The sequence below is a fragment of the Pituophis catenifer genome, unplaced genomic scaffold, assembly GCF_029215685.1.
Source record: "Pituophis catenifer annectens isolate HBS135680 unplaced genomic scaffold, rPitCat1.0.hap2 SCAF_2, whole genome shotgun sequence".
Lineage (NCBI taxonomy): Eukaryota > Metazoa > Chordata > Lepidosauria > Squamata > Colubridae > Pituophis > Pituophis catenifer.
Genome location: NW_027256882.1, coordinates 108276604 through 108300988, shown reverse-complemented (window position 1 = coordinate 108300988; position 24385 = coordinate 108276604). Strand labels below are relative to the sequence as shown.

Genomic DNA, 24385 nt, shown 5'->3' with positions numbered 1-24385 from the left:
CAGATGAAAACAGTGAGACCAAAAGCTGCTTATCATGTTTGGCTGATTCCAGGGTTGTGCTAAAACATCATATGGTCTGTTAGATTATGCTTTAGTGCGATGTATGCAACTGGTGGCTTCTAAAGCTAACTGTAATATGTTAGGTAAAGGTAAAGGTTCCCCTTGCACATATGTGCTAGTCATTCCAGACTCTAGGGGGCGGTGCTCATCTCCGTTTCAAAGCCAGCACTGTCCGAAGACATCTCCGTGATCATGTGGCCAGCATGACTAAATGCCAAAGGCGCATGGAACATTATTACCCTCTCATCAAAGGTGGTCCATATTTTTCTACTTGCATTTTTTACGTGCTTTCGAGGTTGGCAGATGCTGGGACAAGTAACAGGAGGTCACCCCGTTACACAGCACTAGGGATTCAAACCGCTGAACTGCCAACCTTTTGATCGACAAGCTCAGAATCTTAGCCACTGAGCCACCGTGTAATATGTTAGTTATAGCTTATTACGAAACAAACCACCATACTTGAATGCAGTGAACAAAATCAGCTTATTTGTATGAACTGGGATGTGCAGAGTACTCTTAAAATGTGCCTTTACAGATGCAAATCCAGCAGGTTCAATGGTCTTAACTCTCAGATAAGCATATATGTTAAAGTTTTCCATTGTGTTGTGGTGATCAAGCAGCAATTTTTGATCTATGCTAGTGGTGAACAACCTGTGATCCCAGAACTGCATGCTGTCCACAAATACTTCATTGCAGGGATGTTCAATCTCTGCAACTTTAAGGCTTGTGGATTTTAACTCTCCAAAATTCCCTAGCCACCATGCAATTCTGGGAGTTGAAATCCACAAGTCTTAAAGATCCCAGGGTTGGACAACCCTGCTTAATTTGATCCTTGCAGCTTCTTGACAAAGACTATAGAAAATTGATAGCTTAGTTTCCATCCCTTTGAGATAGGGATAGAATCGGGTGAAATGCTCCCGGTTCAGACCGGATCGTCCGATCCGGTAGTGATGGCGGCGGGTGGTTCGGAGAACCGGTAGCAAAAATCCCTGCGCCGCTCCCCCCCCCAACCATGCCCAGCTGAGCCCCACGATCATCAGAGGCTTTTTTTTTTTTTACTTTCCTTTCCTTTCCTTTCCTTTTTTACTGAAGAGGTTGCAGAAAAAAATGCTTTAAAAGTCTCTCTGATGATCCCAGTTGAGTTGCCTGATCGTCAGAGAAACTTTTCAAAGCATTTTTTAAAACAATCAGGCAACTCAGCTGGGATCATCAGAGAGACTTTTAAAGCATTTTTTTCTGCAACCTCTTCAGCGGAAGAGGTGGTTAAAAAAATGCTTTGAAAAGGCTCTGACGATCCCAGCTGTGTTCCTGATCGGCAGAGGCTTTTCAAAGCATTTTTTTGCATTTGCAGAAAAAATGCTTTGAAAAGTTAAAATAAAAAAAAAAAAGTTGGCCACGCCCACCCAGTCACATTACCCCACCACCACCAAGCCATGCCCACAGAACTGGTAGTAACAAATTTTACATTTCACCCCTGGATAGGATAGAATAGAATATGATAGTGTAATAACATATTGTGTATTCTAATGTAAAATAGGCATAATATAATTAAAACTATCCCTTTATAACTCTCATCCCAAACTCAGCCCTGAACACCAGTGTGATGATGTTATTCCTCCTTTTGAACGCCAATTCCTTCCCCACATGTTATATTTAGCCCTTACCCCGAAAAGGTTGCCCGTTTTCTATCTATGCCATAGCTGTGAAAAGACTGCAGGCTATAACAGTTAATTCAGATATGATTTCTATGAGCTAAATTTTAGATTAAATCTGGTTTTAGCTGATTTTTTTTCCAGGTTGTCCTAGAAACTGCCAGCATCTTTCAGATTCCAGCATTTGCATTTATACACGGGTATAAATCTATAAAAGACAAACTGCAAGTGTGAAGGAAGCTGTTTCTGATGCAGAGCATGTTAAAAATGTTATGCTGCAGGAATCACTGCTTTGACTTTTGTGCCAGATGTGGGTTTATTCTGCAGCATGAAAGTATATATACTCTTATTCCTCTCAATGTTCTCAATAACATTACCATTTGTGATAGATAGGGCAATTTAAAACACATGGCTTTTATAAAAGGAATAAAATGCTATAAAACTCATGTGGCAGAACAAATTAATTTTGAGTTATCAGCTCTTCACCAAACCATTGTAACAAAAGTAATTGACTTTTTTAAGAAAAAGTTTTCTCCATTTGCCGTAAGCATTTAAAAGAGTTCCAAAAATGCTTAGTGGATACCATTTGCATGCTGAACTGATCTCATCAAGAAATTCAGTGTATCCAAGGCAGGATCTTTTGACTTTTCTGGACCATGAATGACCAACTCTTGCTAATTTGTGATTGGAGATATTTTATTATTTCAAAGTGCTCGGTGTTACTAAAGTGCTCTGTTATGTTTAATGTAAAAAAAAAGGTCATTATGTTCCTAATACTACTAAACTTTTTTTAATCCAAAGATAACAGATTTTTTTAGGAATGCCCTTGGGAAAAATGCTATTAAGAGTCATTAGCAAACACCAAATAACAACCTGGGAATATTTCAGGAACTAGTTAGTCTTTAGTGTCCTTTCAAAGAAGAACTGGCCTGTCATTCCCAGGATTTACCAAATAACCTTGAGCGAAAGAAATAAAAATTAGAGGTTATTTAAGCACTGTACGTGTTAATTTTGATTTTGCAGCCTCCATTGGTAGCACTCAATTGCAATTGAATACACAAGAAGTTTGGTCAATAAATCATCATTATTACAATATTAATAATAATTAATAGTTATTAATGATTAAATTATTTAGCATTATTGCCATCTTTATAAACTAGACAGTAGAGAAACCTGTATAGAACTTATACTGATTTATAAGAATGTAATAATTTAAGTTGTAAAACTTAAATTAATTAAACAAATTTGGTTAATTATTATTGCTGTAATTTTTTTTTCTGTAAATGAGTCTGGAATTTGGAAAACAACTTTGGAGAAAAATTTACAGAGTGAGTATAACATTAGATTCATTGTCAGAGTCCCTCTGAGCTCTCTTGCAACAATGAAAATTGATAACACAACATGTAAAGATATTCCTGGAGGATGAAACATTGAGAAGTGATAATTACAAGGAGAAGATGGCTGGATGGGTAACTCAGCTATAAAGTGTTCACTCTGAGGCAGATGGCCTACCACAAATAGAACAAGAGTAATAGTCCAAAAGCTCCATCAGTATCTGTTTAAAATGGAATGGAATGGAATGGAATGGAATGGAATGGAATAGAATAGAATAGAATAGAATAGAATAGAATAGAATAGAATAGAATAGAATAGAATAGAATAGAATAACAGAATTGGAAGGGACCTTGGAGGTCTTCTAGTCCAACCCCCTGCTTAGGCAGGAAACCATACACCACTTCAGACAAATGGTTATCCAACATCTTCTTAAAAATTTCCAGTGTTGGAGCATTTACAATTTCTGGAGGCAAGTTGTTCAATTGATTAATTGTTCTAAATGTTAGGAAATTTCTCCTTAGTTCTAAGTTGTTTCTCTCCTTGATTAGTTTCCACCCATTGCTTCTTGTCCTACCCTCAGGTACTTTGGAGAATAGCTTGATTCCCTTTTCTTTGTGGCAGCCCCTAGATATTAGAACACTATATCATGTCTCCCCTAGTCCTTCTTTTCATTAAATTAGACATACCCAGTTCCTGCAACTGTTCTTCATATGCTTTAGCCTCCAGTCTCCTAATCATCTCTGTTGCTCTTCTCTGTGCTCTTTCTAAAGTCTCAACATCTTTTTTACATCATGGCGACCAAAACTGGATGCAGTATTCCAAGTGTGGTCTTACCAAGGCATTATGAAGTGGTATTAACACTTCACATGATCTTGATTCTATCCCTCTGTTTATGCAGCCCAGAAAAGAAATATTTTCAAATTCTGAAGGAAAAGGTAATTTAGGGAACTGATTAGAACTAAAAACTGAATGGGAACTTTTAACAGAGTAATGCCACTGTTGCAATATTTTCAGGATCAGACTCAATAAAGATAATAGAAGTTATAGGTTTAAATATAATTCTCTTTAATCATAATAGGCATTCTATATTCGCTGAATATTCAAGATAGAAGCAAGGAAAATGGGGAGGATGGCTCCTTTTATATACAAGGGGCGGAGCCAGGAATGGGAGTGGTAAAATATGAATACATTAAAGCTCAAGTAATAAGTTAACCCCTGATGTTCCATATATACATTATTTACACATTAGAGAATAAGGCATTTACATCTGACAAATCCCCCTCTAAATGCCGGTTCGTTATACAACACCAGTTACATTCAGATTCAGGACAATATAATACATATAATTTAGAAGTTAAATATTTGTGTTGTTTAGAAGGTAAGGGTTTTGTTAATATGTCAGCTAATTGTTCAGAAGTATCACAATGTATTGCTTTGATGAATCCGTCTTGAGATAGTTGTCTCACGTGCTTAAATTTTATATCAATATGCCTGGACCTTTGTCCAATTGCATCGGATCTAGAAATTTCAATGGCCGCTTTATTATCTTCATGCATAATAAATGGTAAAGTAGGTTTCTTCCAAACATCTGTGATCAAATCATTGAACCATACAAGGTTATTTGCAGCTTTAGACAAGCAAACATATTCTGCTTCTGTGGTAGAGGTGGCTACCAGTTCTTGTTTACCAGTATACCAGTAAACTGGACAATCGTTCAATAGAAAAACATAACCAGAGGTACTCTTTCTGCATGATGTATCACCAGCCCAATCTGCATCAGCATAACAAGTAATTTTTGGTTCTTTGTCATTATTGGGTTCCAATATTAAACAAAAATCTAATGTACTTTTCAGATATCTTAAAATTCTTTTGACAGCTTCCCAATGATACAAGGTTGGTTTGCTAACATATCTTGACAATAAATTGAGAGGTAATGCAATATCTGGCCTAGTCCAATTAGATATATAAAGGAGTGAACCTATAACTGATCTGTAAAATGTGTTGTCTTTAAACTCAGGGGAAGATTCATCATTGTTTCTAAGAAAATCAGTTTGCATAGGTGTGTCACATGTTTTGGCATTATTTAAGTTACATTTGTTTAGGAGTTCAATGATTTTATCTTTTTGAGTAAGTTTGAATCCCCTTTTTGTTTTGTTAATTTGTACACCAAGGTATTTATTCACTCTACCTAGTGATTTCAATGAGAAGTGTTCGTTTAACTTATTTACAAAGATTTCTCTGTTCTCTTTATGCTTTCCAATATATAAAATATCATCCACATAAATTAATACAAATTCAATATGATCATTACTCTTTTTTACAAAGAAACAGTTATCAGCAGTGGTGGCGTTGAAATCCATGGTCTTTAGTACTTTTACCAAACAATCGTACCATCTTTTGCCAGATTGCTTCAATCCGTACAGACTCTTATTTAGTAACCAAATTTCGTTCTTATTAGTGTATTGACTGTGTGGTGCTCTTACATATATTTCCTTATCTAATTTTGCATGTAAGTATGCAGTCTGTATGTCATATTGAAACACGTCTAGATTGAGTGCAGATGCTACCACAAGAGCTGTTTTGACACTCTCTGTTCTCACTGTGGGTGAATATGTGTCAGTATAATCTTCTGGATATTTTTGTGCATAACCTTGTGCAACTAGTCTGGCCTTGTATAAGGTATTACCTCCTTCTAAATTCTTAATTTTATAAATCCACCTGGTACCTATAATTGTTTTATCCTTAGGTGCGATCGCAGGTGTGAATACATTTAATCCTTGTAAACTTTTCATTTCTTTTTCCATAGCTAGTTCCCATTTTTCTCTTTCTTCACGGGGAAGTTTCAATACTTCCTCATATGTATTAGGTGTTATTTGTTCTCCATCCATATGCATAATATAATCTTTGTATTTATTTGGTATTTGGTTTCTATTATTTCTAATATTTCTTTCAGGTTTGCTATGGTTGTCATGCAAATATCTGGCTTCCTTTTTTGTTAATGTGTCTGTCTTTATTTTATGCTGACTATTTGTCCAAGTTTTGGTTTTGTTCTTACTTTTGTTAATATTTTGATTTTCTGTTGTTCCTTCCTCGCAAGATATATTATCTTTGCTTTTATTAGGAAAAATTTCATTAAGGTGCAACTTAGACCAATTGGCCTGCTCATGAAACACAGCTGTTCTGGATACTATAAATTTGTTATTATTATCGATGAATCTGTACCCTTTGGTTCCAGTTTCGTATCCCATGAATCTTAATCTCCTGGATACGTTTTCTCCCTTTCTCCTCAATTGTTTAGGTATGTGCACGTCTGCAGTAACTCCAAATATGTGCATGTGTGCTAATTTAGGTTTTCTATTGTACATCACCTCATATGGTGTCTTATTCACAATACTGGACCATGTTCTATTTTGAGTGTAATTTGAATAATGTAAGGCTTCTGACCAAAATTGTTTGCCTAAACCAGCATCCTCTAATGTGCATCTAATCATGGTTTGTAGTGTGGAGTTCTTTCTCTCTGCAATCCCATTTTGAAAGGCAGAAAATGGATTGGACGTGAAATGTAGCATCCCTCTATCCTTTAACCATTGGGAGAATTCTTTAGACATGAATTCACATCCCCTATCTGTCATAATTTGTTTTATTCTGATATTATGTTGTGTTTCTATGCGTTTGTAGAATTCCTTAAATTTCTGAAAGGTTTCATCCTTGTGCTTTAATGTGTAAACAAAACCATAGCGACTGTAATCATCCACTATTGTTAGGAAGTAACGTTTTCTATAGGTAATTGATGGAGTTAATGGACCAACTAAGTCCATATGTACCAAATCAAAAATATTGTTAGTTGATCTGTTAGATTTTTTTGGTCTAGGACTGGTTTTTAGTTTGGTGGATTTACATACTGAGCATTCTAAATAATTTTCACAATTTTTTATTTTTACACCTTCTGCGTGTTCAGTCATTTTTTGTACTACAGGAAAGCTAGCATGTCCTAACTTCCTATGTAAGATATGAGCACACTCATCATGAATTGGTTTACCTATTTTTGGTTTCTTCTCATTGTGTGTATTTTTGTTATCATGAGTTAATTTACATTCATCATTGTCACTGTTACTGACATTTTCATCATCTGCTTCAATACAATCTTCCATATTTGAATCAATGTTATGTAACCATCTTTCTTTGGTTATCAGATAGGGTAGACCCCCTTTTATCATCACAGTGCCTACATTTGTTTTGTTCTTTTCTATAGTTGCTTTCCCCTTTGAGAAAACTATATTGATGTCAGATTCTCTGCTTAGTTTTATAGCACTTAGTATGTTGTGAGGTATTTCTGGGATTAATAATACCCCCTCTATTTTCCCTAAACCAGGCAAGGTCACATTTCCTCTGCCTAATACTTGAACCTTTTCTTGATTAGCTACCTTTATCACAAACTTATCTTCTGTAAATGAAGATAATATACTTTTGTTATTAGTGGTGTGATTTGTTGCACCGGAATCAATAAGCCAATTATTGTTCTCATCTTGTTGTGTTTTGGTGCTGTTTTGTTTATTTAGCCCATTTAGTGACCCAGATTTTCTCTCTTTTGAATTTTCTCTACCCCCTCTACTTTCTCTGTAGTTTGGTGGACTTCTATATTTGTGTCTATCTGTGGAAGATTGTCTGTAATTGTATTTGCTCCTATATTCTGGCCTATGTCTCTCCCTTGGGACTTTGGGACAGTCTCTTCTACTGTGTTCCCTGGATCCACAATTGTGGCATCTAAAGGCTTCATTATATTTATCTTGAAAGACTACTTTCCTAAAAGATTTGTGTTCTGTTTGGTTACTGGAACGATTTTTTCTTGAATTGTCTTCTGCTATCAATTTGTTAGATAGACTTTCTATTGATAAATATCCCAAATTAATGGTATCTAAGTGTGACATAAAGCTATCCCATGATGGATCAAGTGAATTGATAATAACACTTTTCATAGTTTGATCTGAAATCACTTCCCCCCTCAATTGCAGCTCAGCTCTTATTTTGTTTAGATTTATCAAATGTTCACTTATAGAAACCCCTGGTTTCACTCTAGAAGAAAAGAAATCCTTAGACATTCTTGTGGTTGTGGCTACGCTATCGCTGTGAAATAGATTAAACATGCATTGAATTATTTCTGATACAGTTAGGTTTGGTTTGATGCTATGATACATTGCAGGAGACACGCTAGAAATTATTATGAAAAATGCTCTATGATGTAAACAGTCTATTTTTAAAGTCCAAGGTCTTCTTGGAGGACTAGTTATAAAGAATAGTAAATTTTCTTTCATAAAAATAACCTGAAGCTGTTGGTACCACTCTTGTAAATTAATGCCATCAACTCTAAGTTTTGGGAAGTCACTGGGTAAGTTCCCCACATTATTTTGTCCATTACTTACAACCTGAGGCAGTCCGTGGTCTCTCAAGTGCAGGAAATTACAGAACGGCATTGGGATGCTTGTAACGAGTCTGCGCGGTTCTCTGGCCAGTTCAAGTCTTTCGGGGCCGTCTACGTAGTTTTGCACATGCGCGTTGCTCATTTCTTCTTTGGCGCCGTTGTGGAAGGTTCTCTCCATTTCAGCTCTCTCGATCCGCTCCTCTTCAGATGAGTCGGTCTCTGGCTCGGTTTTTGGGGCTTTGGTGATGGCGGCGGTTCTTCTCTTTCTCTTGTGTGTGCTGGCACTCGATTCTGTCTGCGGTGTAGGGCGGAATCGGCATGGCTCTCTGGGCTCGGGTGTCGTCGTTTTCGAAGTCAGGATGGGAGCGTGCAGGTCTTGAGTTGTCGGTTTGATTTCTTGCTTCTTCGTCGATGTCTTGGAGATTTTCAATCTTGGCCCAAAAGCAGCAAAAAGCGTTTTCATTGCTGACTTTACTTGAGACTTTGTTAAATCGTCTTCACTTTCTGATTTTGGTTCATCTGAAGAGTTTGAGACTTCTTTTTCACTTTCTTCGTCTGATAGTGTTTTTCGCGCCAGAAATTTTGAACTGAGCGTTTTGATTGGCTCTGCTTCACTCTCTTTTGAAGTTCGTTGAAACCAAGATGGCTGCCGTTCAAAATTTCGCGCGGGGTCACATCTTTTCTTTTTTACAACTATTTTCTCAGTAGTCATTTCACTCACAGTTTTTTGATCTTTGGGTTTTTCTTTAATGACGTTTTTCTCTCTCGCTGCTCCGCTGTTCCTCAGCATCTCCTGGAGGTCCGCGATGAGGCTTTCATCATTCTTTTGGCTTTTTAGTATTTTTAATATTTCTGACCTGAGTTCGTTATTTTCTATCTCGATTTCTTCCTGGTCGTTATTTTCACTCATCAGTTCTTCTTCTTCAGTGGTGTATTCTTCGGATTCTCTCGAAATCGCATTAGTGGATTCGTTGATCATCTCTTGATCAGTTTCTATTTCTTTGCTGTAGGCCCTGGTGTTGGGCCTATCTTTCTTGGACATTTTTAATTACTTATTGAGTCAATTAACCATCCTCTGCTACCAGCTTGTTGCAATATTTTCAGGATCAGACTCAATAAAGATAATAGAAGTTATAGGTTTAAATATAATTCTCTTTAATCATAATAGGCATTCTATATTCGCTGAATATTCAAGATAGAAGCAAGGAAAATGGGGAGGATGGCTCCTTTTATATACAAGGGGCGGAGCCAGGAATGGGAGTGGTAAAATATGAATACATTAAAGCTCAAGTAATAAGTTAACCCCTGATGTTCCATATATACATTATTTACACATTAGAGAATAAGGCATTTACATCTGACAGCCACTTACTGACATTTAGACTTGGAAGAGTAGTAAGCCTGAAACTTCCTTCATTGCACTTCTAACAAATGATCTTTTTAGGCTGCTGAAAGCATAAGAAGAAATAGCTATTTCATGGAGAATATTTTTGAGTGCACATCCATAACAGGGCCTGTTGTATTTTGCCTCACTGTGCTGGATGAACCCACATACTGTGGTTCATAAATGATGGTTTGGGTTTAGCATTACACATTAATCAAACCTGTGGGTATTGGTTTACAGTTCCAAGTTGCGTTTATAAATCAATATTTATGTGATGTGTGAAACCAACCATTATTTTTCACTGAGAAGTTTTAAAGGTATGGGAAGCTGACCTTTTGGGAACTACAGTAGCATCCCAATCTTTCATTTGCATGCAGGCTGATTTGTTTTGCCCTGTGATTTGTGCTCATTTTATATGTGCTGTGGCTCTGTTTTCATCAGTTATGCGGACTTGAGAATAACATTGACAAGTTTCTAAGGAGGAAAAAGGGCATATGGAATCAGTCATTTCGGGTGTACAATTTTCACTGGCGGTATTCCCTGTCAATTTTTCCTTTTACAAAATTAAGAACTAAGACTGTGAAATTCTTCTTTCTGAAAAATAAGAAGGGTGAAAAAGAGGTTTTTTTATTGCCTCTTTGCATTTTTATATTCTCTTGCCCTGGTCACAAATGGAATCTTTTTTCTCCTCATTATTCAACCATTTCATATTTGTAAAATCAGCATTGAGCTTTGAAAGCCAGAACTGGCCTCCTGGAATTTTTTTTTCCTATTCCTCTGATTTGCTACAACAATTACCTTGTCAGTATCTGCGTCTAGGCATATTGTAAAAACAATATGCCCAACAGAGTTATCAAGAGGAATCTGATTGCTGTGACTTTGCATTTGATAACACAATTTTGTTTTGCATAATTCTTCCTGATTAGTGATACAAGAGGAAACTATCAATCTGAGAGATGGCTTTTTGTCCGCTAGCTCTTTTTAGAAAGGAGAAATATATCAGTGAGATCACTTGAAAGGATCACTGTATTTTAGTAGTGAATTGCTAAGAAGCCCATAAATCTACAGAAGCTGTCGACACAGTGGAGAAAAAGCCTCTGGTAACTACATAATACTGTTGTTTAAAACAAAAGAAAAGCTGCAGTAAATAAATTAAATTCAGAGGAGTAATATTGGATATACCTCAGTACAGCTTTTAGATCTTTCTACAAAAACTTTTTGTGCTTCTTTTCACTCTACACTTGGCCCATCGGTCTTAGATTTGGTGGTCCGATCAGTTATTCAAAAAAAAAAAAAAAGCTAGCAGATAAAATCTCAGACTGATAGTTTCCTCTTGTGTCACTAAACAGGGAGAATTATGCAAAGCAAAATTGTGTTATCAAATGCAAAGTCAGATGTTTATGAAGTTCAACTGAGGGGACTCAATGCTGCATTCACAATGTTTGAAGGCATCTGGGGAGGCGGGGACTTGAACAAATTGTGAACGATGGCCTAATTTCAGAAGCAAAAGCAGTCTGTCCCTTCAATCATGGTTTGTAAAAGCAGGGTGAGGCAGAAGAAATGCACTCTTTGGTACTGGTAAATACAAGAACTTAGTTATGCCTGACTCACTAGGCAGAGAAGAAAAAAAATAAGCAGGAAGATTCTCAATCCAGTATATCAGGCAACCCATCAAGTAACATACATGAACTATTGTATACATCCCTAGCCCACATGTATTCCATATGTATTTTTTCTTCAGTCTCTTCTCTTCTATAGCTTTCCAATAAATAGTTACAAACCCCTCCTAGAGTTAATGGAAGACACACATAAGCACATTCACACTGTTACTGCCGTGGTAGTAAATTGAAAATTATTTATTAAAACCTATACACATCCATAACCCCAAACTACATTATCCCAAACTTCACGCCATCTGACTTCATCTGAATGACACATTATTTCGATTGCAGCCTAGATGCAGAACAGGATCACTTGTACCAGTTTGCAAATAATCATCATATTTGGTATATCCACTTACAAGAACTATTTGCTAAGGCTGGTAGTCCCCTTTCTTTTTCTTTTGAAAAAGGATAAACTTGATACCCACACATAGTCTAACCCAGGGGTGTCAAACTTGCGGTGTCATGTTGTTGTTATGTGACGTATCGCGACTTTCCCCCCTTCACTAAAATGGGGGTGGGGTGGCCAGCATGTGACGCATCCGGCCTGCAGTGCGCAAGTTTGACACTCCTGGTCTAACCTTGGTCCAGTCACACTTGTCCAATAAAGAATTCTAGTCTAGTCTATTATTCTATTCTATTCTATTCTATTCTATTCTATTCTATTCTATTCTATTCTATTCTATTCTATTCTATTCTATTCTATTCCTAGTCTAACCTATTGAGAATGAAAGGGCAAATTTATGCAAGAGATGTGTTAGGATTCCAACTTCTTCTCTTTGGGCCACATCTCACCTTTCTCTGTTAGGCTGTGTACTGATGCCAGATGATGGGGATATACAACAACACATGGGGTGATACAAGATGTAGGGCAGGGGGCTATAATGTGGAAAATGTCATTTTCCTGTTTGCTGCTTTATAGTCCCCTGCCCTACATCTTGCATCACCCCATGTATTCTTGTGTAGCCTCTTCATTCACCCCATGTGTTGTTGTTATTGTTATTGGTTAAATGTCTTGCATAGTTTCATATGCTTTGGAGATGCAGCATATCAGCATGCTAGGCACATGCTCTGTAGGGAAATGGTAATGGAAAAGCTCAACAGGGCTCCTGCTTCTGAGTCTGTTAAGAACCACTTAGGTACATTCATTAAAGCAAACAGCCTACTGCTTCTGCTCGCCTTCACACACTCAAGAACGGTGGCTGCCATCTGAAAAAGACCTAAAGAAATGTTTCGGTTTAATAGGCAAGCTCAGTAGTTGTTTCCACCTACACTTTACCTTTTGGCTTTCTCTGCCTGTTATAGACTCCTACTCCATTCTGCTTTGAAGTTCACCTCTCCCGATTCTCCTCCGTAGTAGAAGGATCCATAGATGAATAAAAAGGACATATTCCGAAAGCAAATCTTTATTTATTTATAAAACCCAAGGACGCAATATGTTTCAATAAGCTTTTGTTCCAGCTGGAGAGATAAATAGATGGACCCACAGAGGGATAGAATGAGTCCCCAAAAGCTGATAAAGAAAAAGAACCTCGGAAACAGGAGCAATCAAATTTATCTTTTTTCCTGGTTTAATTTGAGGTTGCCTAAAGGTAGAAGCTTAAGGGAAAGTCGTTCCCTTTGCTTTTAGAATTACATTAACTTTTGAATCATAACAAAAAATGAATGTTGCCACTCAGGGAGGATTAATACTTTATTAACTTTGGGAACTGGAAATCTTCAGTAAATTGCAAAGGTTGCATGTATAGTGAAGGCCTGTGATGATCACGATCCCATTTATATGTGGCTTGTTCTGTCGTATTAAAAACAGTATACACGTACATCAGTTCATTTAGTGACTGTTCAAAGTTACAATGGCTGCTTACCTTCCTCCCGCAGCAGCTGGTCCGGAGTCCAGAAGGCAACCTGACCTCCAGTAGTTTTCAGCGGCCTCCAGCCAGCTGCTGCGAAGCGGCTGGCAAAAAGGCAGTGGCTGGGAGGCTTCTCACAGTCACATTGAAAAAGCAAAAGCAAAGAGGATCTCAAACAGGTGGCGGCTGGCCGCAGGCTGCCAAAAACTACCAGAAGTCACCGAAAAAGCTGCTGCCGTCGCCACCCTGTTCTTTGTGCTGGCCATGCATGCACATCCCATTGCCTGCTGCATCGCAGTCGGACTGACGCAGCAGGCAATGGGATGTGTCAGTCTGAGCGTGATGCAGCAGGCAATGGGATGCGATGGCAGCGGCTTTTTTGTCAACCTCTGGTAGTTTTCGGCGGCCAGCAGCCACAAAGCAGCTCTCAAAGAGGTGGTGGCTGGGAGGCTTTTTCTTTTTCAATGCAACTGCAAGAAGCCTCCCAGCTGCTTCCTGGCAGTTGTGCAGGTGGGCGGGGCAAGCGAGTGGTGACCGGGCTACCGATTCAGGGACGTGGCCACCCAGAAGTCGCTACCGGTTCAGTGACCAAATTACCGCTACCTTAGGTTTGCTTGAACCAGTGCGAACCAGTAGAAACCCACCACTGACTAGGAGTGACATGATAGCAGTGTTCCAATATTTCAGGGGCTGCCACAAAGAAGAGGGGGTCAACCTATTCTCCAAAACACCTGAAGGTAGGACAAGAAGCAATGGATGGCAACTAATCAAGGAGAGAAGCAATTTAGAACTAAGAGGAATTTTCTGAGAGTTAGAACAATTAATCAGTGGAACACCTTGCCTCCAGAAGTTGTGAATGCTCCAACACTGGAAGTTTTTAAGAAGAGCTTGGACAACCATTTGTCTGAAATGGTATAGGGTTTCCTGCCTAAGCAGGGGTTGGACTAGAAGACCTCCAAGGTCCCTTCCAAGTCTGTTATTCTTTTATCTATTTGAGCCTGTACATAGAGTATATGCATGCATATACACATAGGCTCCATAGAAATATGATTCCTCTCACTGCAATATTCATTTGTTTCAGTTGCAACATTTTAATAGGAGAATGGCCAACCACTTCCTTGTCCTGTGGTCCATTTGTTCAACCATACTAGAGTAGGAAAAAAAACCCTCTGAAATTAGTTCAGCCATCCAGTACTGATGCGGACAGTCTTCTCAAAAATATTTGACTACCTTATCCATTGATGTGTTGCTTTGCCCCAGCCTATTCTTACCTACTTTTAATTTTGTTTGTTTCTCGTTTTCAGGGAACTCTGGTCTAACCGTTGAACCTGGGAGCTTTTGAAAACCATCCTGTTTCTGACAGTCTGAATGACTGTTTGCTTCCAACAGGCAGAATACTACCCTAGGTCCCTAGATAGCTGCGGCAGGCCCTCCAAGAGCAAATGATGCATCATTGCATATGTCAGGCTGAATTAGAAAGCAGGCTCATCACATTACACTCAGAGTTGGAGCTGGCAGCTCCTGTGTCCTAGAGTCACTTTATCTGGGCTGTCATACTCCCATCTCCATCACTCCAGCCATGGGAAATCTCCCTAGACAACATACGGACAATAATGCTTAGTAATGAAGTTGCTGTGAGGAAATGGTTTCTTGGCACTGGCCGCCACTAGCTGTTCTATTAAGTTGTCTTATAGTGTTACGTAGTTGAAGGCATCATTTATGCTGCTATTTATTTCTGCTGGTGTTAACTTATGTGCTCATTGATTGGTACAGCAGCTTATTAGTCTATATTGAATAAGCATAAACAGGAATAAAATAAAGTTATATATTTGTCTCTGGGTGGGGCCCTGGGTGATCCCACTTCTTTTATTATCTTTGTTGGTAGGATGATATATATATATATATATATATATATATCATGTGATTTGAGGATGACAAAAAATGGAATCTTTAGTATCTTTCAGATAGATTCCTTGGAAATATTATCTAATATTAAATAATGAAGGAATGTTTGATCCAAGGTAATTTGATTGGTTATATGATTGATCTGAAGTTTTCTTACTTTCTTTCTTGACAGTAGATAACTAGCATATATGAGAGTATTGCCATATAGTATATAACTAGCATATCTGACAATATTGCCAGATATGCTAGTTATATAATTCAGTTGATTTGCTTGTCAAATTCATATCCTTCCTTTGGACTCATTTATAAAAAATAAATATCTTCATTTTTGTATCAAATGCTGCACCTGAAAATACTACAGAGCACTCCAATACAATAGAACAGCAATAAGATGTGATGTAAAAAAACAAAAAGTCAAGTAAAATGCACCAAATAAAGAAAAATATTCATTGATCGGTTGACATAAATCTCCTGAACTGTAGAGTATGTATATTTTATCCAATGAAATTAAATTGTCTGGTGTCACACGAACCAGAGGAAGAAATTGTGAACATTGAATTGTTGTATGACAGTGCTGATTATTCAACAAACATAGCAGCATAGTGACCATTCAAGGGAACACTGGAAACAGTAACGAAATACTGAAACAGATACACACAGTATACTGTGTGATAAATTTCTTTGATAAAAGTATTAATTATATTTGATTAACTCCTTTTGTTTCTTGTCTTTGTTAGGTACCTGTGCTAAGGCCCATGGATTTAATGGTGGAGGCAACTCCCAGAAGAGTCTTTGCAAATGCACATACCTATCACATCAATTCCATTTCTGTAAACAGTGACTATGAAACCTACATGTCAGCAGATGACTTGAGGATAAATTTATGGAACTTTGAAATAACCAATCAAAGTTTTAGTATCCTTTGCTGCATGAGTCTGCCTGGAAATATCATCCAATCGGAAGAGTCATGTTTTAAGAAGAAGCACACTGCTCAATATACAAGTTTACATCTCTTCAATGGTTGGTTGTAACGTTCAGTTTACATTTGTTCATTTTCCTGGGCCCCATCTACCTTTATCCTATATACTAACTTTTATTCAAAATGGTCATATCTGAGGCCTGTTTAATCTGCAGATTTTGCTCCCTTTTTTATGATTCTTTATGGGTATGGTTTAATGCTAAATAGCGTCTCTAGAGCGGAAGTGCATTTCTGCCACTTAAAAAGTGAAACAAGACATGTAGGAGGAACCAAAAAGAGAAAATATCTCTTCAGAGATTCTCTCTATAATTCTGTTGTTGGAATCCCTGTGACTTTTATTTGAAATGTTTCAATAACATGCAGTTTCGAAGTTTAATCAAATGCTTACTTGGGTGATGAGGAGATGTTCTCCATGAGATTTGTGTCATGAAGGTAAGTTTACGTAAGTATTAACTATTTAAAGGGTGTGGGGTGCTTCTCTCTGTTGTTGTTGCCAGGAGCAAAGCAGCATTTGTTGTAGCATCGATGTGATCATATTCCTCAGAAGTGCCATCCTTTGTCAACAGTCAAGGATGTGTCTTCTCAGTATGCATGCACATGCTCAGATGATCTTGGATGGGCACCAAAGCAGCTGTACAGGACTTTTGGAAGAAGACAGATGGACGCTTTGAGAAATAGTGCTTTGCTTATGGTAATGCTGCAGGAGAAGCACCTCAAAATGGTCAGCCCATTTTTAAAATTGTCTTTCTTTTAATTAGGCACTGAAGTAGACATTGCAGGAGTGAACTGTGTTGTATAAAAGTATTTGTGCCTTTTTTTAAAAAAATCTACAGGCTTTCAAAATTCGGGTTTACTAATATATAAAGCAAAGTCTTTCACGTATTGGTATGAACCAGTGTACTGCAGACAGGAAATATGTCCCATTGGACATTTTGGGAGCTGTTTCCCCATGCAGCTCAGATGGATTTCATGATCTATTTCCATATTTCTCTTATACATATTTTATTCTATGATCACATAGACAGTAGTTTTGTCTTGAGATAGAGGCAATAATGGTAGGAAATATGCTGCACAAATGTCCCTACCCAGCTGTCTTCTGTGTTGTAAGTTGGCTACCGTGTAGTATTTGGGCAGGAGTTCTTTTGAGCTCTCCTGTTCAACTAGGCAAAAATCCAAGCTTGCTCTAGGCAGCCTTAATAGAATGGTTGGATTTGGAAAGGTGACTTTGTAGGCCTTCCCAGCATGCCCTGCATCAACTATAGCCATTTTAAGCGGGTACAAAACAAAGCTTTGTATTTAACAAAGATTTATCGACTTCTCCCTTGTCGTAATAGCTACCACACTTTGTGGAGAACAGAACTTCCTTCTCAGTACAGATTAAAATGTAGACATTTTTTTTAAAATCTGGCATTTGTGTTTGAAGACATGTGGCTAACAGATTGGTAGGTTTTTGCAAGAAGGAAAGGATAGAGAATTCTGTAATCCTTAAACTCAGGTAATAGGAAGAACAGAAGACACAGTTAAACAAACAATCTGGAGGAGTGTAGTAACTCCTTCTCCAAGGCAACACAATTCAAGTAATTGCTAGAGCAAAGAGGAAAGGTGACATGGAGACGCTGTTTCTATGCTGTTACGTGTAGAGAACAGGAACTTTAGATTTCTTTCACTATGGGGGAAGAAACTGGATCTGCTGTGAGCCTTAAAGAGAAAAGCTACAAGGGCTCAAGGAAGTGACAGGGAGTAGTCTAATAATGTTCTTCTTAGTATATTCTAATTGGTACCTGCCATGTGGTACTCCTGCTCTAAATCAAGGGCATCCTGCTCTAAATCAAGATGATCATCCTATGTATGTTTATTTGAAGGTTATTCTGCTCAAATAGCAATAGCAATATCACTTAGACTTATATACCACTTCATAGTGCTTTACAGCCCTCTCTAAGCGGTCAGCATATTGCCCACAACAATCTGGGTCCTCATTTTACCATCCTTGGAAGGATGAAAGGATGAGTCAACCCAAAGCCGTTCAGGATTGAACTCCTGGCAGTCGGCAGAGTTAGCCTGCAATGTTACATTCTAAGCACCATGGCTCAAATAAGGAGCATAAAAGAGAGAGAAGAAAGACAGCAACAGAGGATAAAAAGCAGTGGTGGGTTGCCCCCGGTTCGCACCGGTTCTATAGAACCGGTAGTAAAACTGGCGGGAAGCCCCGATCACTGACCCTGACGTCATGAAAGTGCTTCTGCACATGCGCAGAAGAGTGTGCAAGCTAAGTAGAACCCACCCTTGATAAAGAGGAATAGCAACAGTGAAAGATGCCTGTTAGAATTTGGGGGAAGGAAATCAGGGAAGAAGCAGGTGGCATTAAGGAAGAGCAAAAGAGGAGAAAAAAAATGCAAAGGGGAGTGTGGGATATGTGATCCTCTTCCATAGTTTATTCCTGCAAGAGAAAGGTATGTCTAGATATGTTTTTCCCTTCCATGTATATGTAAGTGGCCTTGCTTTTCGAATGTTGCCTTAACAATTAAATTCCTTGAGCCTCTTGCACAGCTTTGTTACCAACAACAGAGAATATTCTGGTTTAGGTAGCCAAGAATGCACATGTAGCTCAGATGAGTTGCTAGTGCTGTTTTCCAGCTTGGCTGACAACTGTTTAGATTTTGCTTACAGATTAGGATGGGAGATAAGAGGAGCCATTGTAGGGTGTAATTTAGAAGACAGGTGCCTTTAGAGAAGATGTGGAAAAGAAATATTAATAGGTAGCTTTCACTATGCTCGAGATGTATGACAGGCTGCCAGAAGCCGGCATTCAAATGAGATTCTGCCAGTCAAGTTTATAAAGCCATAATAGGAATTATAATAGGACAAAGAACAATAATTCATTTCTATAAAGCATGTCCAAAACATCACATATTCTTTTAAGTAACACTGCTGTGCAGTAAATGGAAACCGCTTACTCGAGGTGATTGAAAAAAAGAAAGAAAAACCTTCAGAGCCAGATGTATGCATAAGTGTTTGTGCACTTGTAAGTATTTTTTTCTTTTCTTTTTTTTCCCAGCAATGAGATAGAGGCTTGCTGGATAGTATGTCATAGACTTCTCCTCAAATGACAGAGGTGCTGGAGAGGTCACGAGATAACAGTAGTGGTGAAGAGAAGCAGAATGAATCATCATGCATTTTCCCACAAGGGTCTGATTGTTTGCAGCTATGGTATGCTAGGTTAATCCAGATGTTGGATGCCGCACTTCATATCTCTCAACCTGCAGTTTAATCTCATGCCCTTCCTTAGACTATTTTTGCACAAAGCAAGCTGTAGAAGACCCAATATCATTCCTGACTTCAGATAGACAGAAGCACTAGAAGAGGTATACAATATTTTGATAACGGAGGGCTATCCTTTCTAGAGAAAACCAGCATTGTGTGGTAGTTAAAAGTTCTGGATGATGAATTTGGAGATCTGAGTTCCAGTCCATTTTCAGCCTTGGAAGCTCCTTGGCTAACTTTCATTGTTTCTTAGAAAGATTGTAGGAAAACTTGGAGGAGGGAATGCTCTGGATACTGCCTTCATCTTTTGAGAGGAAAGACAGGATACAAAGCTATTCATCATTTTGTCTGCCAAGGGCTGCAGTGAGTTGTCTTGTCTGGCAGAAGAGAAATGGTGGGTCAGCATTGACTCATAGGGTTCAGCTTGTATGTATTAATTTAACACTTCTTTTATAGCCTTAGTTTTTTGTTCATTGCATTACATCACTTTGTCCTTGATAGTTAATCTGCCTTTTTATCATTGGTTGGTTACCTTTTGCAAATTTAATTCCATAGGAAGTAGGAATCTGTAGAACTTGTTCTTCCAAAGATTATAACAATCTCATCTTTATCAAACTGATCTGCCCTAAAAGAAAAAGGTTCTCCTGCTTTATCGGTAAATCATAGCTAGAACTTAACAGTTTGTAATGAAACCTGACTGATATCTGAAGTGGCTGCTTGATTTTTAGTAGTGTGTTTATAGGATCCTGCTTGTTTAATATCCATTGCCCAATCATTTCTTCTTGGAAGAATAAAAAAACATGTAAGGGGTATTGCATATGATCTTGCCAGAGTTAAGTGTTTTTAGCATTAGCAGAAATAACATTTCGGATACTTGCCATGTGTATAATACAAGCTGTAAAAGCCCTAGATACTTTAAAGATCTCACTTTTAAAGAAGGATTATGCAGATACCTCATTGTTCTGTCAAGGTTGTTAAACCTGTGTTTGTTTGAACTGTGAAATATAAGCCCCATTACATGGCTTGAGTGGAAAACTGGTATAGCCAATTATATTCAAGGTTTAAGGAGGCATGAAATGTAATTTAACTTTAGCAATGGCTTGTATCAAAAGAGGCATAAATTCTCATTCCTGCCTCTCTTCTTCTTCCACCAAGAAAGATGCAATCAGTTGAGAACTACTTCACGCTGCAGATAGTAATTGCTTTGCAGGGACTTTTTTGAGACTATTTGGTTAACACTGAAATGAAATGTTGGCATATTTAAGAAAGTTCTTCTGTTCAATGCATAACATTATTTTGCCCTAGAACAGTTAGCTGCCTTTTAGTCACAGGTTACCTTCTGCAAATTTAATTCCATACAGAGCCTATAGAACTTGTTCTTCCGAAGATTGTAACAAGCCCATCTTTATCCAGCTGATATGTCCTGCAATCCCAGACCATTATCCATCCTCCCACGTCTTTTATGAAGTTTCTCCAAAAATTCTAGGAAAATTTTTGTTTTTAATTTGTCACAAAGAAAAAGTCCTGAAGCACCATATGTACCTGAAACCAAACTTAGTTTTTGTCCTAGACCTAGACACATTTCTGAAGTGATACTCAAAATCAAACAGGCCTCAACCTAAAAAGGCTGGAAACTCCTGCTAAAACAGACAATTCAGCAAAGCCAGTTGTACTTTTGGGGTATAATTAATTTCTGATAAATGCCTAAATATCTAATGGAGGCAACAAAACCTAGAGATTAATTAAACCTCCATAAAGCTGGAGACATTATAAACTGTGCAACCCTGCATATGCACTTTCTACAAGCTTTCTTTCAAACGGCTTTGTCACCTTGTGGGTCTTTTTATAATCCTTATTACATTGCTTCAGAGGTGTGGATGTGCTGAAAGACACTTGGAACTTGTCAGACTCTCTAAACTAAATATAAGTATTTAATATTAAAATTTATTTTAAATATTAAACTTAATTATTAATTTAATTATTAAATTTAATTATTAAAATAGTTGTACAGGTAGTACTTAGTTAACAACCATAATTGGGACTGGAAACTCCGTCACTAAGCAATGCAGCTGTAAAATGAAAAAATCATATGACCACATTAACTTAACATTTTGCAGGAGGGTAGGGTACTAGAAGAGGTAGCAGGGAGAGTTTTGATCAATGAGTACTTTGTAACTGTTGATGTTCCCTTAGGCAGTGATTTTGTGTGTAAGTGAGCACATCAGCTCAACAGCATCAGTTCTGCAAGCGTTTGTTTATTTATTTATTTATTTATTTATTTATTTATTTATTTATTTATTTATTTATTTATTTATTTATTTATTTATTTATTTATTTATTTATTTATTTATTTATTTATTTATTTATTTATTGGTTTGATTTATATGCCACCCTTTTCCGGAAGACTCAGGGCGGCTTACAATGCGTTAAGCAATAGCCTTCATACTTTTGTATATACCTGCTTAGTAGGGCTTTTGCCCCTCCCAAGCGGTGTTCTTTTTTATACAAAGTCAGCTTATTGCCCCCACAAACCGGGTCCTCATTTTACCTACCTCAAAAGGATGGAAGGCTGAGTCAACCTTGAAGAGTGGACACAACATGCTCTCAAATTTCCAATATGTCCGTCGTTCACAAATATTGAAGAACCCTGAATTTGGTGTTCTGCAAAAGCTAGAGGTGCTTGCAAAAATTGTGTGAGGGACCCTCCTCTGAATTTTATAACTGCACCCCATATTTCACTTTGGGCTTACCTTTTATTGGCTTCAAATAGTATTCAAAATGTCACAGTTCGAACCAGCCTCTTTTGTGTTTGAAACATCCTGAGCATGAACCTGATTTCAGATAAACTGCTGCAGAGGGAGAACAAAGCTAATTCAGCTCTTCAGCTATACGAACGTAATGTGAAAGTATAATGTGAAGTAGCGGTTTCTGGGGCAAAGTTATAGGTGGAGAGGCCATCATACTTCTTTCAGTGGCATATTCCTCAAATATTTACATTCCTGTGTAGAATCCCCCAGGGCTAGGAGGAAAATATTGAAATTTGCACTGTATCAATGCAAGACAGTTGGGCTACCTACTCTGACTGACAGCAGCTCTCCAGAGTTTTTCCTACTTCTCTTTAGATGTACTCGAGTTTAGCATTGGACTCTTGTGTATGCTCTGTAACTGAGTTTTTCCTTCTGGGCGTGTCAGTGCTGTATCTAGGCATACATATGCTCACTGGTGATAGTAATATATTTTGGTTGCCAAACACTAATCCAGTTAGTTCACTGAAGTCAGTCAATTTTAACATTTCAGTCTCAGGACATTTTGTATCTAGACAACTTTTTATTTCATTTGTTTAGGGAAATCTAAATGCCCCAGGTTACAGAAGCAATAGAGGGAATTAATAAAGCCATTTACTATCACTTAGAGACCCTAGCTCAAATTCTACTTAATTTGTAAATTAAATATATATCAGAAAAATGTTCATCTTAATTCAGATTTAATGCATATCACACCATCTCTGTGTTCTTGGGTACAATTTATTGCAGACATTCCGACTATATCAGCTTTGTAGTGATTCATTATAATAATAATTTCTGTCATCTTGAATTGACAGACAGCATTATTCCTTTGATTTAAATCCTCTAATAAACCAAGTCTTGTACTCCTATGCATGTCAGAAGTAAACCCCATTGTGGTCAATAGAAGTTATTCCCAGATAAGAAGATAGCAACCTAAAAAAGGTAGGTATTGCCCCCAACAATCTGGGTCCTCATTTTACTGACCTCGGAAGGAAGGAAGGCTGAGTCAACCTTGAGCCTGGTGAGTTTCGAACTGCCAAATTGCAAGCAGCCAGCAGTCAGCAGAGTAGCCTGCAGTTCTGCACTGCAGGCTACTGCGCCACCGCGGCTCTTAGTCATTGTATTACAAGTATTTGATTACAATTGTTCTTAGACTATCAGCACCCTTTAAGCATCCTTAAAACAAATCTAGACAAATAAACATTCAGAAAGAGCTCTGATTTCCTAATGTGATGCTAAACTGTGGCCCTTGCTTCCTGCTAACAAGAGAACGGGCACCAATCACTGGAGTGAGACAATCACTGAAATATTTTACAAGACTGGATGTTCGTTGTCAGTCCATGCCCTACTTATCCATACTATTAACTAGTCTATCTATTAGTCTCCTTCCTTTAGTAGAAACAACTTGAAACATGACCATTATCTTCTGTATGAAATATTCCTTAAACTTTCAAAAGAACTTCTTGCCTGCAATCTGACTAACCATAAAAAGATTCGATTATATTTTTGTACTGGTTTAATTTTTCCTGTCAAGTCTGAAATTCATTGTGCTAATATTTCAATATTAAATATTAATATTAAATACTATTCAAAAGTAAGTATATAGTTTTTTTAAAATCTCACAGTATCATTACTTTCATACTAGTGAATATTGTTGAGCAGAAATGGTAGGTGTATCAGCCATAAATTTGGCTAGTTCCTCTTTAAACGCATCCAATTTCCATACCCCAGTACAGTTGTTTTCAGTTTAAAGAAATGCTGTCTTTTCCAGTCAGCCATTGTTCAGCATCATTGGATGATTCCAGATTCCTCTGTACTAAGTGTACAGAGGAAAGGGGAAGAAAATCACCCTACACACTTTTTGCTCCCCAAATAATTTTATAAACTGAAATTGTCACAGCCTTAATTTATCATATACTGTATTTCCTAGACCAACAAATAATCTTCCCTTCTTGCTCCATTTGCAGCTTTTTAAATATAACAAAACCATAAACATTACGGATAGGCCTTGTTTAACAACCAGCGTTGGGACTAGCAATTCAGTTGTTAAGCAAAGTGGTCACTAAATGAAACATCACAATTTTATAATCTTT

The 24385-nt window shown here is 37.6% G+C and overlaps 1 protein-coding gene across 3 annotated transcripts in view; it reads left to right on the top strand.

Moving 5' to 3' along the window:
* The window catches only part of PPP2R2B (protein phosphatase 2 regulatory subunit Bbeta), a 254662-nt gene that overhangs the window by 204344 nt on the left and 25933 nt on the right, over positions 1-24385 (top strand). For all 3 annotated transcript variants that reach the window (XM_070933946.1, XM_070933947.1, XM_070933948.1), the window contains one exon: positions 16004-16181. In XM_070933946.1, coding sequence (XP_070790047.1) covers positions 16004-16181 — 178 coding nt within the window. The remainder of the gene's footprint in view (positions 1-16003; positions 16182-24385) is intronic.